At 42.1% G+C, this 16,025-nt stretch overlaps 1 protein-coding gene across 1 annotated transcript in view; it reads right to left on the bottom strand.

The window, feature by feature from the left end:
• Window positions 1–559: 559 nt before the first annotated feature.
• Window positions 560–16,025, bottom strand: part of AR (androgen receptor) — a 317,783-nt gene continuing 302,317 nt past the window's right edge. The window contains exons 5-8 of the mRNA XM_008159771.3: window positions 10,106–10,250; window positions 2,445–2,575; window positions 1,456–1,613; window positions 560–715 (exon numbers count right to left, since the gene is read on the bottom strand). Coding sequence (XP_008157993.2) covers window positions 560–715; window positions 1,456–1,613; window positions 2,445–2,575; window positions 10,106–10,250 — 590 coding nt within the window. The remainder of the gene's footprint in view (window positions 716–1,455; window positions 1,614–2,444; window positions 2,576–10,105; window positions 10,251–16,025) is intronic.

The following is a 16,025-nucleotide window of genomic DNA, read 5'->3' as shown; positions in this document are numbered from 1 at the left end:
AAAAATAGCAGTGACTCCCCCATGGTCTTGTAATGCTCACCTTATTCTAGTCACTATTAGCGTCTTTAGGGATTTGTTTGTTTTTATACTTTTGAAATGAAAAATATCCTAACAAGATTTGTTTTTGTTTATGTTTGTTTGTTTGACTTTTGGTTTTCCCAGATACTCTTAGCTCTCTAAACTTCCCGTGGCATTAGGTGAGTAAACGTTTGTGTGGCTGGCGCACAGCACACTGCTATAAACAAGCACAACTTGACACTGGTCCACATGAGGATCGTCACAGATTTAAAGAAATATAACACCATTCAAAACACAGATAAGAGCCATTCATTGCAGGGAGCAGAGTCTGAAGGTGTCAGATGAGGAGGTTGGAGGAAAGAAAGAAGGAAAATAGAAAAAAAGTCTGGCAAATAGGATTCCGGAACATCTTCATGACAGACTATACATCAATAGAAGAAATTCCCCAAGGCACAACAGAGAAGTAGTGCAGAGTTATAACAGGCAGAAGATATCTGAAAAGGGGAGTGAGGTGGGGTGAGGAAATGGGGTTTCCAAAGCTTCATTGAGTATGGAAATAGATGGGCTTGACTTTTCCAGAAAGGATCTTGGGAACTTGCACAGAGATGATCTCTGCCATCATTTCTGGAAAGTCCACGCTCACCATGTGCGACTTGATTAGGAGGTCAAAGGTGAACTGGTGCAGCTCTCGTGCAATCTGTAGGGGGGACAATAAGAGAGGGAGGGAACAAGAAAACAGGGTTGAAAAAGAGTTGACTTCTATCAGGCTCTTACTCCCACCTTTGATTTTTCTCCTTCCCTGTCCTTGGTCGTGTGTGTGTGTGTGTGTGTGTGTGTGTGTGTGTGTGTGTGTCCACGCGTGCACACACACGTGTCTGCACTAAATGACCTCCATGGAATCATTGAGGGTTCCCAAGAGATCTCTTACACCATTGTAAACTCTCTGACTCAGGACTAAGTATTCCTCTTTCCCAGGGCTCCTCTCTCTCTCTCTCTTTCTCTTTTCTCTCTCTCTCTCTCTCTCTCTCTCTCTCTCTCTCTCACCACACACACACACACACACACACACACACTCACACACACACACTCAGAAACACAAATGGTGTATGCACAAAAACTCACACACGTGACTCAAAGAAGAGGGGGAAAACATCCTGGTCTGTTTTGTCTGCTCAGAGAACTTGTCTGCTCTAAGCCCATTCCCTGAGTCCCAACTGCTCTGTTCTCAACTCCTCCACCTCTTTCACAACATCCAGCTGGGACATTGTGACCTGTGTTCATTTCTTTTCCATTGCATTTTCTTCCTGGACCACACTCAAAGTAAGAGGAGTATGGAAGCACCTCCCAACAGGTGGTGCCAGACCCTAGAAGAACATATTATCATTTGGCTCTATCAGGCAGCTCTCCCTGACAAGGCACCCTCCATCATTTGCTTACAGGCTGCACAGAGTCCAGGAGCTTGGTGAGCTGGTAGAAGCGCCTTGAGCAGGATGTGGGATTTTTTCTCTTGCATGCAATGATACGATCAAGTTCCTTGATGTAGTTCATTCGAAGTTCATCAAAGAATTTTTGATTTTTCAGCCCATCCACTGGAACTGATGTGGGATGAAGACAGAATGGGGAGGGGAAGCATGCCCACAAAGGAGCATTAGACAAAGCACCAAGTTTTCTGGCCACAAACCTGACACCCACCCTACAGGGAGGGAACCATCTACTTGATTTCCTGTAGCTGAAGTCTGTATGTCTGGGGCCTTCAGTTTGCCAGAAAGATCTTAGGGGAAAGGCTAGCTGGACCCAACTTGAAGAGCATCAAGTTAATATAATGTAATTAACCTTTCCTTTTTCTAGTCTTCTCAACACATTTCTTGGGACCTATGGTTTTACATTGTCCACAAAATAGTTCTGATTTAGACAGTTAAAACACATAACTTTGAATACCAAATTGACTCATTTATCGGCTAAAAGAGCACTCTATTTAGAAGAGACATTACAGAAACATTTTTTGGATGCCAAATAAACCCTGTCTGAGTTATTTACATAGACTTTCTCCTGTTGACAGGGGAGGAAGTTCTTTCTAGGAGGCAGTCTCTTCTGCCCTACAAGAAATGTAAGGTAGGCCTTGCCTTTTTCTATGGTAGAAGGTATGGAAAACTTCAGAGGTCTGCTACAATCAGCCAAAAGGTTTTATCCCAAAGAGAGGATTGGGGTAAGTGTAAATCTAATGGAGGATGAATTTTAGCAATGAAATTGGTCTTTACCTATGAAATTTATCCTTGTTAGGCAAAATGATGCTAAGGGAAAATGGAGTAGGAAGGGTGAAAACTAAAGGGAAATGTCCAGGAGCTGATAACTCTTGAATGAAAAAAGCAACTCTTCTCTGAGCCCCTCGGCCCCCAGGGACATTCCCTACTCCTCCAGGCACTTACTAATGCTGAAGAGCAGCAGTGCCTTCATGCACAGAAATTCCTGGGGGGTGATTTGGAGCCATCCAAATTCTTGAGAGAGGTGCCTCATTCGGACACACTGGCTGTACATCCGGGACTTGTGCATGCGGTACCTGAGAGAGAGACACACACAGAGGAAGGAGAGAAATGAAGGAGGTTTATAATAAGCCCAAGAGAATGTCTCTCGTTGCTCTCCCCTCGCCAGGTTCTCCAAGAAGAGCTTGGTGTTCCTCTTGTTAGTACTTTAGTGGCAAGAAACAAAGTTGTTATGCCACCCCCCCACCCCCGCAAAAAAAAAAAATCCTGACATCCTGATAGCTACTCATCTCTCCTGGTCAGGATATGAGTAAACACACGGAACTTCCAGGTTCATGTGCCCCTCCTGTTTCCTGAGACAGAGACAGACAAGTGTCACCAAAATGGGCCAGGCACATGGTCTCCCTGACTACATTTTCAATATCCTAGCTACATCCAGAGCCATAACATGCCTCCCAGGTATCCCAATTTGTAGGATTTATAGGAGACAGGACTTAGAAATCAACTCTTAAAGTAAGGATACCAGGATTCTTAAGTGACTATAGTAGTAGTTCATCTTGTCAATTTCCCTGCCTCTTGGCTTGAATGCCATTTCCCAGACAAAAAAATATATATATATATATATATATATATATATATATATATATATATATATATATATTTAAATGCTCCTAGGGAAGAAGATTCCCCCATTGTCACTTCAAAATGAGTTCCAATGTTTATCAAATCATCCAGGAAATGTTTCTGAATGTCCACTGTAAAGACCCCCTGCTGAGGGGGAGCTTATACCCTCATATATCGGCTGTTCCTTACTACAGTTTGGGAATTATAAACCGCGTGAGCTGTTTTCATTATAGTGACTTGTGAACAGATCATCACATTATCACCTATAAATTATATAGGGAAGTGGCCAAGCTTCTTATGGGGAGCCAAATCTCTTTTCCATGACTGTCTATGGCAAGTCTCTAAGAGAAAATACAGCATCCTCCAGCTAGTAGGCATTCTTGGTTTTCAGCACTCCATAAATTGTGTGTGTGTGTGTGTGTGTGTGTGTGTGTGTGTGTGTGTGAGAGAGAGAGAGAGAGAGAGAGAGAGAGAGAGAGAGAGAGAGAGATTATATATCTTGTGGATAAAGTAAAAGAAATATGACACCCACTTAAGTGGTGGGGTAAAAGACCTCCCAGATTGTGACTGAAGGCTGTTGTTTAATATTTTGGTTCCCAAACCACTAGCATGGTCCACAACCTGAATAGTTATGGCACTAGGTGGATGGAAGCTCAACACTCTATCTCAGAGAAATTTTTGCTGGCCTGAAGAAAGGGGGAAAGAGGCCGATGGTGTAGAAATATTCAATTCCAACTAGAGCTCAACTGGAAAGAAGTATTTAGGTAGTATCACAAGTCAATTGACCAAAACACTGTTGCTCCAAGATCTTGCACTATAGAGAATTTTTTAATAACATCTACTGACCCTGGGGCCTGGATCTGTTCTGGTCTTTATTTTACTTCCAGGCCTCTGTTGATAAAAAACACTGCAGTCTTTTTACCTGACATTAATATCATGCTCCTGGCATGCAGGACTGCTGTAACACTGCCTTAAGCCCCCAAGGACAGAGAAATTTGGGAAAGATGGGGAGAAAGGCAACAGAAGAAATTCAGAAAAGATAGGAACAGGAAAGGGGGAGAAAGGGCTAAAAGAATAAAGAGATAGTTAAAAGGAAGGAAAGGGAAATAGGTAGGAAACATGGGGTCAAGAATTGAATTCAGGAGAGCAGAGGTAGTTGGGAGTAAAGGAGAGTAGATAAGAGGGGAAATGAAAATCGTAGAACACTGAGCATCGTGCCTGGCAAATAGTAAGTGCTCAATAAATTACATACTAGTATAGGAAAGTGCCATTATCATACTATTCACCATTCAACATATGAGAAGAATGAGATTAAAGGAAGGTAAGTAATTTACCCAAGGTCATACAGGTAGGGTTCAAGCTCATGACCCTTATATGTGTTTCCCAAAAAGAGGTCAGGATGAAAGAAAAATGCAGGGCTGATGATAGGGTTTGGTATAAGAGAGATCAGCAAATGGGTTGACTCAGATTCCTTGTCTTTCTCTTTGGGATTCAGTCTTCCTATGTCTAGTACCTTAATGAGGCTAACAGCAATTAGTGTTTGTCAACTAGAGAGTTACTGTCTCCATATTGGCTGCAAAATTTGTCAGGGCAGTTTAGACTGTCACAGTGACTGGAGTTTTATTTGGTATATAGTGGACAGGTACCAGGAATGTTAAACATATTCCAATATGTGGGAACTTCTTGTGCAATGAAAAAGTATTCCTCCAAAAATGTCAACAGCATCCCTGTTGAGAAACATTGGTTTAGATGTTTCTAGGAATCCCAAGAGCTCTGGCATAGTGGGTTCCTATGAGAAGAAGGGGAGATGGAGCACCTATTGTTTCAGGAGCTCTGGGGCTTGATGTGTTTAAGACCATGTGGGTAGTCCTGTGGTATCTTTTTTATTTTTTAGAAGGGGGAAGTAAAAACATTTATTTTTTTAGATCTTTATTCTTGAGAGTATTAAAGATGTTTCCCCTATCCTCCCCCATTACCATCCTCCACCCAGATCCAGATCCCACCTTACACCAGGCCTTCACCATGGGTCCCTGTGTAAAGCAAATGTGATATAAGTTTTTTGGTTAATCTCTTCCTGGCCCTCTCACCCCTTTGCACTGAGATTCATCAGTCTGTTCCATGTTTCCATGCTTCTGGTTCTATTTTATTAATCAGGTATTTTGTTCATTAGATTCCTTGTTGTTTATTTTGAATTTTAGATTCAATTGTTGATAGATATGTATTTATTGCTATTTTATTGCTCATATTTTTATCTCCTCCTCCTCCTCCTCCTCCTCCTCCTCCTCCTCCTCCTCCTCCTCCTCCTCCTCCTCCCTTCTTCTTCTTCTTCTTCTTCTTCTTCTTCTTCTTCTTCTTCTTCTTCTTCAACATTTAACATTTCATGTAATACTGGTTTGGTTTTGATGTACTCCTTTAGCTTTTTCTTGTCTGTGAAACTCTTTATCTGACCTTCTATTCTAAATAATAGCTTTTCTAGGTAGAGTAATCTTGGTTGTCAGTCCTTGCTTTTCATCACTTTGACTATTACTTGCCACTCCCTTCTGGCCTGCAAAGTTTCTGTTGAGAAATCAGCTGGCAGTCATATGGGTGCTCCTTTGTAGGTAACTAACTGCTTTTATCTTGCTGATTTTAAGATTCTCTCGTTGTCTTTAACCCCTGACGTTTTAATTATGATGTGTCTTGGTGTAGGTCTCTTTCGGTTCTTCTTGTTTGGGACTCTGTGCTTCCTGGACTTGTAAGTTTTTCTTTCACTAGGTAGGTGAAGTTATCTGTCATTATTTCTTCAATTAGGTTTTCCATTTTTTGCTCCCTCTCTTCTCCTTCAGGCACCCCCATAATGTGAATGTTGGTACACTTGAGGTTTTCCCAGCGGCTCCTTACACTATCTTCATATTTTTGGATTCTTTTTACTTTTTGCTCTTCTGACTGGGTGTTTTTTGATTCCTTGTATTCCAAATCACTTATTTCATCCTCGGAATGCTCTACTCTACTATTACCTGCAAAGTATTCTTCATTCCAGTTAGTGTATCCTTCATTTATGACTGGTCCTTTTTCATGTCTTTGATGTTCTCACTTATTTCCTTAAAGTTCTCACTAAGTTCCTTGACATTCTCACTAAGATCCTTGAAGTTCTCATTAAGTTCTTTGAGCATCCTTATAACCATTATTTTGAACTCTGTATCTAGTAGTTTGCTTCCTTCCATTTCATTTAGTTCTCTTTCTGGAGATTTCTTCTTTCTTTCATTTGTGACATGTTTCTTTGTCTCTGCATTTTGGCTGCTTCCCTATGTTTGTTTCTATGTATTAGGTAGAGCTGCTACATCTCTGGGAATTGGCAGAGTGGCCTTATGTAGTAGGTGTCCTGTAGGACCCAATGGCTCAGCCTCCCTAATCGCCTGATCTGAACACTCTAGGTACGCCTCTGTGTCATTTGTGTGCTCTTGTTGTAGTTGAGCTTTGAATAATGTTGGCATCACTGGGAGAAATTTACCCCCATGCCAACTGGATGTGAGGACCAGCTGTGTCTACAGTGGAAGAGTTGCTATGCAGGAGACACCCCTATGTAGCAGGACTTGCTTCAGTGGGGCTTTGGTGTTCACCAAATCCAACCCTTAAGTGTGTTGCTCATGGATGTGGTAGAGTTGTAATCTGGCATGGTCTGAAACTCCATTGGGTGCCCTGGCTCTGGGGAATCCTGAGAGGTGTAAAGTCAGCCACTGTCTATGCCATGCCTGTGGCCACCCAGCACGAGCTACAGAGCAATCTGTAGATGGCTGGTACATGTGTTGGACTAGTATGTACCCAGGAGAGGCCAAGCTATGAACCTTGTAAAGTTGCTGCTAGTGTCAGGCCTGGGCCACTTATTGAGAAGTATAGAGCACATTGAGTCCAGGTGATGCTGGTTTGAGAGGTTTTAGGGAAGTCTGAAGCCTGAGCCAGAACAGGCCATTCATATGGAAAAGACACTGCAAACAGCTTGGGTGGGGCAGGATCTCAGGGAATCACCAGGGTGGGGCAAAGACATGGGCATACCTAGAGTGCTCAGCTGTGGTGACTAGGGAGGCTGAGCCACTGGGCCATACAGGATACTACCACACAAGGCCATGCTACCAATTGATGGAGACTCAGATATGGTGCCTGCCAGTCAGCTCTGTGGGGGAGGGGCGGGGGGGAGGTCCCAGAACTTTTGTCTGTGGGAAAGCTGCCACCCAGTTCTTGCCCTGATAACAGACAATTTAGTTCCTCCCTGTATCTTCCTAGATTTGTTCAAGCTGCTGCCTCAGCACTGGAGCTCAGAGTGAGTGAATCCAAAAACATCTGTGCACTGACACTATAAGAGGAACTCTCTGGGTCTCTGGCTGCTTCCCTGTCACTCAGCCACAATCCCCACTGTTTTTTACAGCCCAGAGTTACAGGTACTTCTCTTCCAAGCTCTGGAACCCTGGGCTGAGGGCCTGGTATGTGGCTGGGACCCCTTGCTCCTCAAGGGAGGTCTACTCAGCCAAGATATCCCTCCTGATTAAAAACATGCCCCTCGTGGGTGTTGGACCAGCCCATTCTACGCCTCTTCCCCTCCTACCAGTCTCAGTGTGCTTCCTTCTTTACTTCTCTAGTTGTAGGATTTCCATTCAGCCAGATTTCAGGTGGTTCTAAATGATGGTTGTTCTGTATTTTAGTTGTAAATTTGATGCGGTTGTGGGAGAATGCTAGTACTGGCGTTTACTAGCATCACCATCTTGTGGTACCTTTTTTGTTGTTGTTAATACTCACCTAAATATATTTTTTCCATTGATTTGTTTAGAGAGAATGGAAGGGAAGGGGAGAGACAGAGCAAGAGAAACATTAATGTGAGAGAGACATATCCATTGGTTGCCTCCTGCATATGGCCTGACCAGAGCTGGGGATTAAGCCTGCAACCAAAGTACATGCTCTTGACCAGAATCGAACCCAGAATCTTTCAGTTCCAGGCTGATGCTCTATCTATTGAGCGAAATTGGCTAGGGCTATGGTACCTTTTGATGAGATACATGGGAATGGGTCAGAAAGCTGAGGTGAGGTACCACGTACTTATGCAAAGCCAGAGAAGGAACTTTAAGATTTAGAAAATAGGCAACTATCACTTTGTGAAGGTCTTAGGGCTCTGATTGGTGAGGGTGTTGCAGGTGCATGGGGAGTTGATTCAATCACTGGAGAGAAATAGGAGGATGGGTGTGAGAGATTAATATACAGGGGATTTTTAAGGCCTGCCCCAGAAGATGGTATCTTAGGTAACTCTTTAGAGATTTGGAAACCACAGAACAGGTCATACCAATAGCCCAATGGTTATTCTTAGCTTCTGACTAACAGGGCTGGATGGCTTGGAAAAGGGCATCTGGGGATGTTTATTTTCCTCCACATTGCTGTACTAAAAGGAACTCTTGGCCTGTAGAATTTATTTTAAGGCTCTTCTCAGTTAGAGGGCTGGAGAGAAGGGAAGGTCAATTCTTGCCCTGACCAAAGGGATTCTCTGTGGTGAGACTAGTTCAAAGTCCTTGGGAATATTTTTCTGACCAGTTACATTCACAATGCCATCGAGGGACCCCAAACAGTAGAAGTGGAGAAGAATATCACTATTGGAGAAAATATCAGAAAAGTACTTCTTTTTTAAATTTATTGTCCATTATGGGCCAGACATTTCATAACCATTAACTGCCATTTTAGTCATCATAAGAAGCCATTTGAAAAAGTTCTCTTTAGTTAACAGATGAGGAAACTGAAGGACAGGAAAGTCAAAGGCCATGGTCAAAGACAATGATAAACAGATTTTTATCAAGACAAGTGTAATTTCAAAATCTGAACCCTTGGACAAATTCATTAATGATAAATAGAACTAATGGCAGGGTAAGCATTAATTAAACCTATTTTTAAGAGAAGAAAAGTGACTGGGCCAAAGTCACATGGCCAGAGTGATGGAGCTGCTCTTCCCCATCACTAACTGCCATGATGAAGTATAAGAACATGGGGTTACATAGACATATTTTGAAATCTGTTGCCAACATGCACTAGCTCTGTTAACTTGGGTGAGTCATTTTATTTTGTTGAGCCTAATTTTTCTCATTCATTAATATATATATATATATATATATATATATATATATATATATATATTGCTGATCGGCCGGTAGCTATGACATGTACTGACCAGGGGGAAGACGCTCAATGCTGTAGTGGAAACCACAGGCATGGAAACATGGAACATAATGATGAATCTCAGAGGGAAGGGGGGAGGGGGAAGGGCCAGAAGAGATTAACCAAAGATCTTATATGCATACTAGAGGCCCGGTCGGTGCACTGGTGGGGTCCCTCAGCCTGGCCTATGCCCTCTCACAATCTAGGACCCTTCGGGGGATGTCAGAGAGCTGGTTTCAGCCCGATCCCCGCAGACCAGGTCAAGGGTCTCCACCAGTGCACAAATCTGTGCACTGAGCCTCTAGTTATCTATAAAAAGGGGATATCTGGTTTTCATGAGGATTCAATGAGAAAGAATTTAGAAAGTATCTAGTATAGTTCTGGCATAAAAGAGTTGATCAACAAATGGTGACTGGCAGTAGCCCTTGATGTAGCAAAAGGGACCAAATGAACTTTAGCCCTCACATCTAGAGTCCCTATGCTCATTCCCTATGCTGGTCAGAGTGAATGGAAAGGACCTTGATATGAGGTTTTGAGATAGGTTACAAACCATATCAGAAACATGGCCAAAATACCAAGGTTGGGTCTTTGGTGTGAAAGGGATGGCTTCAGTACCAACCCCCCTGGCCTCCTATCAATTGGCCTTCTTGTCAAGCAAAGCCACCTCAGATTGTAGAAGCTAGAAGGGGCCTCTGCTGCCTCATATATGGTATAGGTTAAATGGGATAACCACCACTGTTACTACCATCATTACCATCAAACAGACATGGCCAGGATGCTGTGTTTATGTGATTTCTGGGCCTATGAGCACTTACTCATTGAAAACCAGGTCAGGGGCAAAGTAGAGCATCCTGGAGTTGACATTGGTGAAGGACCGCCATCCCATGGCAAACACCATAAGCCCCATCCATGAGTACTGAATGACTGCCATCTGGTCATCCACATGCAAGTTTCGGAAGCCTGAAGATGGAGAAGAGACAATGGTCAGACTGGGCAATTGTGGGCTGGAAGAAATCTGGGCATCTGCTGTCCTGAGAATCTCTAGCTCTCAGACAGCCCATGAAGAGCCACAGGAACCACCAGTGCTGGGGAGCAGAAGGAAAGTAAGCTATGTGGTGAAGATAATATTCCTTGCTTTCTCTATTTCACTGAGCTGCTCAAATGAGATGATGATGGAGGCAAAAGGGGCATTGTCAGTTAGAAAGGACTAATCTAACACTTATTGACTTTTTTCAAAAAATACACTTTTTCTAAGCATGCTACTTATATTAACTCATTTAAACCTCACAACAATCAATAATGTAGGTACTATTATTATCCCCATTCTGTGAATCAGTAAAAGTGAGTCACAGAAAAGTTATGGAACTTGTCCAAGATCATGAGGCTAGTAAATGGCACACCAAGGTCCAAAGCCAAGCAGCCTGACTCCAAAGCCTGTGCTCTTGATCACTATGCCTTTCTTAAGATGCAGTATAATAATCATTTCTCCCACATGAACAGCACTATTCAATTTATAAAACTCTTTTCTAGCTACAATCTTATTTGTCCCTCTAACAACTCTGGGAATAGGGTATTATTACATAACATATGGTAGATGCTTTTGACAACCACTGTCTTTTCCACACTACATCTGGGCTCTTTATTCTCTGACTCTCTTTCTGCCTTCCACTTTCTCTCCATTGTTGTTGGTTTTTGTTTTTGTTTTCAGCAAATAGCCAACTTTACTGCTATTTTTTCCCTACTACCATTGTTATACACAAACAGGCCCATCATTACCTGCCTGCTTACACTAATCTCTTCTATTTGCCTTCTCATAATCTAAGTTCTAGATATTCTGAAAAACACACAATTTTCTGAACACAACATGCTTTCTCATGCCTCTATATCTCTGCACAAGCAGTTGCCTTTGCCTGGAATGCCTTCCTCATTTCCTAGGTTTTCCACATAATAAACATGTATTCAGCATTCAAGTTTTCACTGAAAGGCTACCTCCTCTGTGAAGCTTTTTCCAACTCATCCAAGCAGAAGACTTAATAATTCTTCATTTACATTCTAAGTAAACCTTGTGTAACCCCACCTAATTATAGCATTCATTACACAGTATTAGAATTTATCTATATACACATCTGTCTCCCCCCCCCGCCCGACTAGACTTGGAGCTTCTTGAAGACAAAGACCACCCCTTCTTATTCATATTTTCTTTCCTAGTACATAGCATAATTCAGATATTTGAGTAGGCATTTAAGAAATATTAATTAAATGGACTAAGGACCCTTGATTTATTTTAATTTTATAAAGTGGGATGAGCTCCAAATTACTTCCCTTAAGCTCAGAGAACAGAGTTTCCCAGATGCCACCTCTACCGCATATATAGTTATGTTCTCATGGAGGTTTCTAAATAGTTGGATGCTTAAACCATAACCTCAGAGCTCATCCCCTACCAACATTTCATTTCTCTTCTCTCCAACAGTTCCATAATTATTTGAAATTTTGTCTTGCTATACCTCATTAGAAATGCTCCATGAATTTAGATAATGCTTCTAACTTTCTTATTGATGACCTCATTTGTACTCCATAATAACCCTAGCGAGTAGGTGATGTGACACTTATTTTGCCAACAAGGAATCTAATGGCCAGAGAGGTTAACTGATTTCCCCAAGGTCATACAGCCGATATATGGCAGAACTGGTACTAGTGTGTAGGTGTTCTAATTCTCTTGTCCAGTGTCTTTTCCACTCTAGTGTTTAAGGACAAGCTCAAAACATAGTGAGGTCATGAGCTTTTACTAGCCATAGACTCCAGGCTAAAGTCTACAATATCTAAACACATTGTAAGGCTTGGTTGGTCCTTTCCTACCCACACACTCCATTTCCCCTTTCTTTTATGCCCCAAGCCTATCAGACATCAGGGATTCTAGACTCCCTCATATCACCATCCTTGGCTGCAATCTTAGCTCCAAGGCCTGTGCCTCCCATCTTTACTGTAGTAATATGCTGACAGACTAGCTGGAGCCCAGACCCCAGAGTATTTCCTCACTGAAGCCCCAGGATAGAATGCCTGGTACTGACTCTTCCTAGTATGAGATAAATGCAGGGGCCAACCATGGAGCATCTAAAGATCTCTTGGAGAGGGGACCTGGGAACTTGAACCCTGTACCTCTGAGATGTGAGGCAATGGAAAGCAAGTAAATCCTTGGCTGGTGAGTGTGTGAATATTAGGGTGCATAGGGGTGATGAGGTTTAAATTATACAAGTACCAAGGGAGCTGTCTATACTGATGTGTTTTTTTTTTTTCCCATCTCTGAGATACCAGAGAACTAACAAAGAAGAGCAAAAAGAAAAAAAAAATAATTTGGCTATAACACTAATTTATAGTCCTTGTGAGAGCAGCTTAGCACTCAAGCATATTTACTGTCTATACATCAGCAACAGAGTTGGCAAATTTTCCTAGAGGTCTAATCTGATTACAATACCTAATTCTGTTCTCTAATGTCCAGCCTTTGAAGAAGCATAACTATCAAGGAATGAATGACTTGCGGAAACAGTAGCTCCAGCCTACAGGTTTCCTTCAGCATACACGCACTCAAACACCTACTTGGCAATGTGTTAGGCTGTTCAGGAGAAATAGAGAGGAGTTATTTTCAGGTTTTGAAACACACAAAATAGGTTTAGATGTAAAGGCAATTTATTTGAGATTCTGTTTTCTCACTAGAATCCAATCATCATTTCTTAGCAATCTGCAGTGGAAACCTGTAGTCTCATGTCTTATCAGGGAGCATGTGCCCAAAGAAAGTCCAGTTAGGATATCTATGCTGCTCTAGTGTACCAGACAGTCAACATCTTCAAAGAGGACAATTCATCCTTGGGACCCATGCATGCACTTCTAAACAAGGCTGGTGGCAGTTTAAATTGATATTAGTGAAAGCAGTGGCAGAGCACTCAAGCCTCACTGTAATGACCTACTATTTACTGAGCATCTATTATGTTTCAGCTACTGTATTAGGTGCACTTTTTATATAGTTTCTATGTTGATAACAATTTGCGAGGTAGAGATTGTTGTACCACTTCCACAAATGAGGAAACAGAAGCACATGTAGACATGTGATTTGCTCATGGTCAAACAATTAACTAGTGTATAGCTAAGATTCCAAATCAGGTACACCTGATTACGAATATACTGTATCACATTGTCTACTCACCCACACTCAATTAATAGTTATCATTTATTAATGTACTAGGTACTCTACTAGGCAATTTACATATATCATCACCATCACAGAAAGTTTAAAACAAATTTTTTTCTGAGTAGGTGCCTAGTATTGTGCCTTGCACAGGACAGAAACTCAATCTGTTGAATGAACAAATAACTTGAACTACTAGGTGATTATTGATATTATAAACAACAGGTCTTGTGAACATGGTAATTGGATTTTTAAAAAGTATTCTTTTAAATTACTTAGGGTCAGAGGTCATTTCCTTGCTTGAACTAGATGGTGAACTGATATTGTCTTGTAGACTTGTTAATATTATGAGAGGACTCCCCATCCTGAGGGTTGGACTAAGGAGAGCCAGTGACTCCTAGTCACACAAATTCTGCCAAAATGATTTGCAATAGGTTATTGTTAAGACCACCAAATTAGAAATCAGAGTGTATGAGTCTAAGTTCTGGGTCCATTTGTTAAGTAACCAAATGGAACAAATTAATTAACCTCTCTGAGCCTTGTCATTTGAAATGGAAATAATAGTCTTTATGATTCATATTATTGCTGTGAGGATTAAATGGAATCATACATAGGACAAGATTCTATATTCAGTAAAATGGGACTATGTAGGTTCTTGGCAACTGCTTGGAAAGGTAAAACTGAATCTATTACACAAATGATATCAAGATATCCAGCTGAATAAGTGATAAGAATTGAAACAACCTTCTCTTTTTAGATTTTGTTGTTATTTTTTTTCCCCTCCCTGTGTGAACCCTTTGTTTTGGTACAGTGTATACACAGCCAGAGACCTTGGGCTTTCTTCCCAGTGATCTTATTGGTTAGTCAACCTCAGCTTCCAGCTTCCCAAGCTGGGAAGGTGTTAGGGATGGTCTGGTGCCTGAGACTGGGCCTTCTGAGTTGGAAAGACAAAATAGGGGTTTGGCAACTAACATTCAATGTCTTAAAAAGCAGCTAGTCTACATTATGATCCAAATGGCCTTGAATAAGGCCTTGGCCTCTTACTGTGAAACCCAGGGCTACAAAACTACAGGAACACTACAGACTATGGGTGAAATGGGATGAGGAAAGAATTTGGAATCAGGAGGGGACCTAGGCTCTCAAGTTCTAGCCCTGCTGCATTCTGAAATGAAGTATATAATTTCTCAGAGCTTCAGTATATTTTATCTATAAAATGTCAGGGGGAATCCCCTACTTTATGGGATTTTTATGAGGAACACATGGGGTAATACATATCAAACTTCTCTGCTCTCTATAAATTTTCCTCTGAATAGCAATTATTAGAAGGCATACTGATCTTTAACTCCATAAGAATTGGTTTGTTTGTTGATGTTTCAAAACAATCTTTGAACCACAGAATTTTAGGATTAGGAGAATTCTGACAGAGCTTATGTTTCACTGGTTTCCAAACTGTGTTCCCTGGAGTCCTAAGATTCTGAAAGAGTAACTTGAGGCTTCTCTGGGGGTAGTGAGGGAGAGGCACTGCTTTAAAATCAACCAGCTCTAGTAGTATCTGTGTGTGCTGTTTTGAGAAATACAAAGTTTGGCTGCTAAAGAAAAGTTTGTGAATACTTAGATAGAGGATCTTTAATCCTATATAATAAAGAGGTAATATGCAAGGTGGCCACCCCCATGTGGTTAAAGATGGCCGCCCCCATGTGATCAAAGATGGCTGCCCCCATGTGATCAAAGATGGCCACCACAAGATGGCTGGCAGGGGAGGGTAGTTGTGGGCGACAAGGCCAGCAGGGGAGGGCAGTTGGGGGTGACTAATTTGGCAGGGGAGGGAGGGCAGCTGGGGGGAACTGGGCCAGCAGGGGAGGGCAGTTGGGGGCAACTGGGCCAGCAGGGGAGGGAAGTTGGGGGTTACCGGGCAGCAGGGGAAGGTAGTTGGGGGCGATCGGGCCAGCAGGGGATGGCAGTTGGGGGCAATTGGACTGGCAGGGGAGAAGTTAGGTATCAACCAGGCTGGCAGGGGAGTGGTTAGGGAGTGATCAGGCTGGCAGGCCGAAGCGGTTAGGGGCAATCAGGCAGGCAGGCAGGCAGCGAGTGGTTGGAAGCCAGCAGTCCCAGATTGGAGAAGGTGCAGGCTGGGCTGAGGGACCACCCCCTCCCCAGTGCATGAATTTCGTGCACTGGGCCTCTAGTATTTTAATAAACAGTCCTGTTCAAATAACAGATGGCCTAGGGAAGAAGTGATTTCCCCATCACTGGAGGTATCCAAGCAGAAGTTAAGACAAAAACTTTGTATTTCTTTCACTATCACTGAATTCATCGAATATTTCCTCCCACTATGATTCCTAAGATATTTTAAAGAGCACTAAAAGTTCCTTAAAGCAAAATTTGAAAAACAGTAATTCAGTCCAAAACATTCTTCACACATTATACAGGTAAAGAAACAGACCCATAAAGGGAAAGGGCCACACAATGATTTACAAGCAGAGCTAAGACTAGAACCTAAGTGTTCTGACTCCCAAACCCATGTTCTTTCTACCATACTATATTATAAGTGCATG

Source organism: Eptesicus fuscus, chromosome 1 (assembly GCF_027574615.1).
Source record: "Eptesicus fuscus isolate TK198812 chromosome 1, DD_ASM_mEF_20220401, whole genome shotgun sequence".
Taxonomy (NCBI): domain Eukaryota; kingdom Metazoa; phylum Chordata; class Mammalia; order Chiroptera; family Vespertilionidae; genus Eptesicus; species Eptesicus fuscus.
The sequence above is the reverse complement of the archived record's forward strand: the minus strand, read 5'-3'. Positions and strand labels throughout refer to the sequence as shown.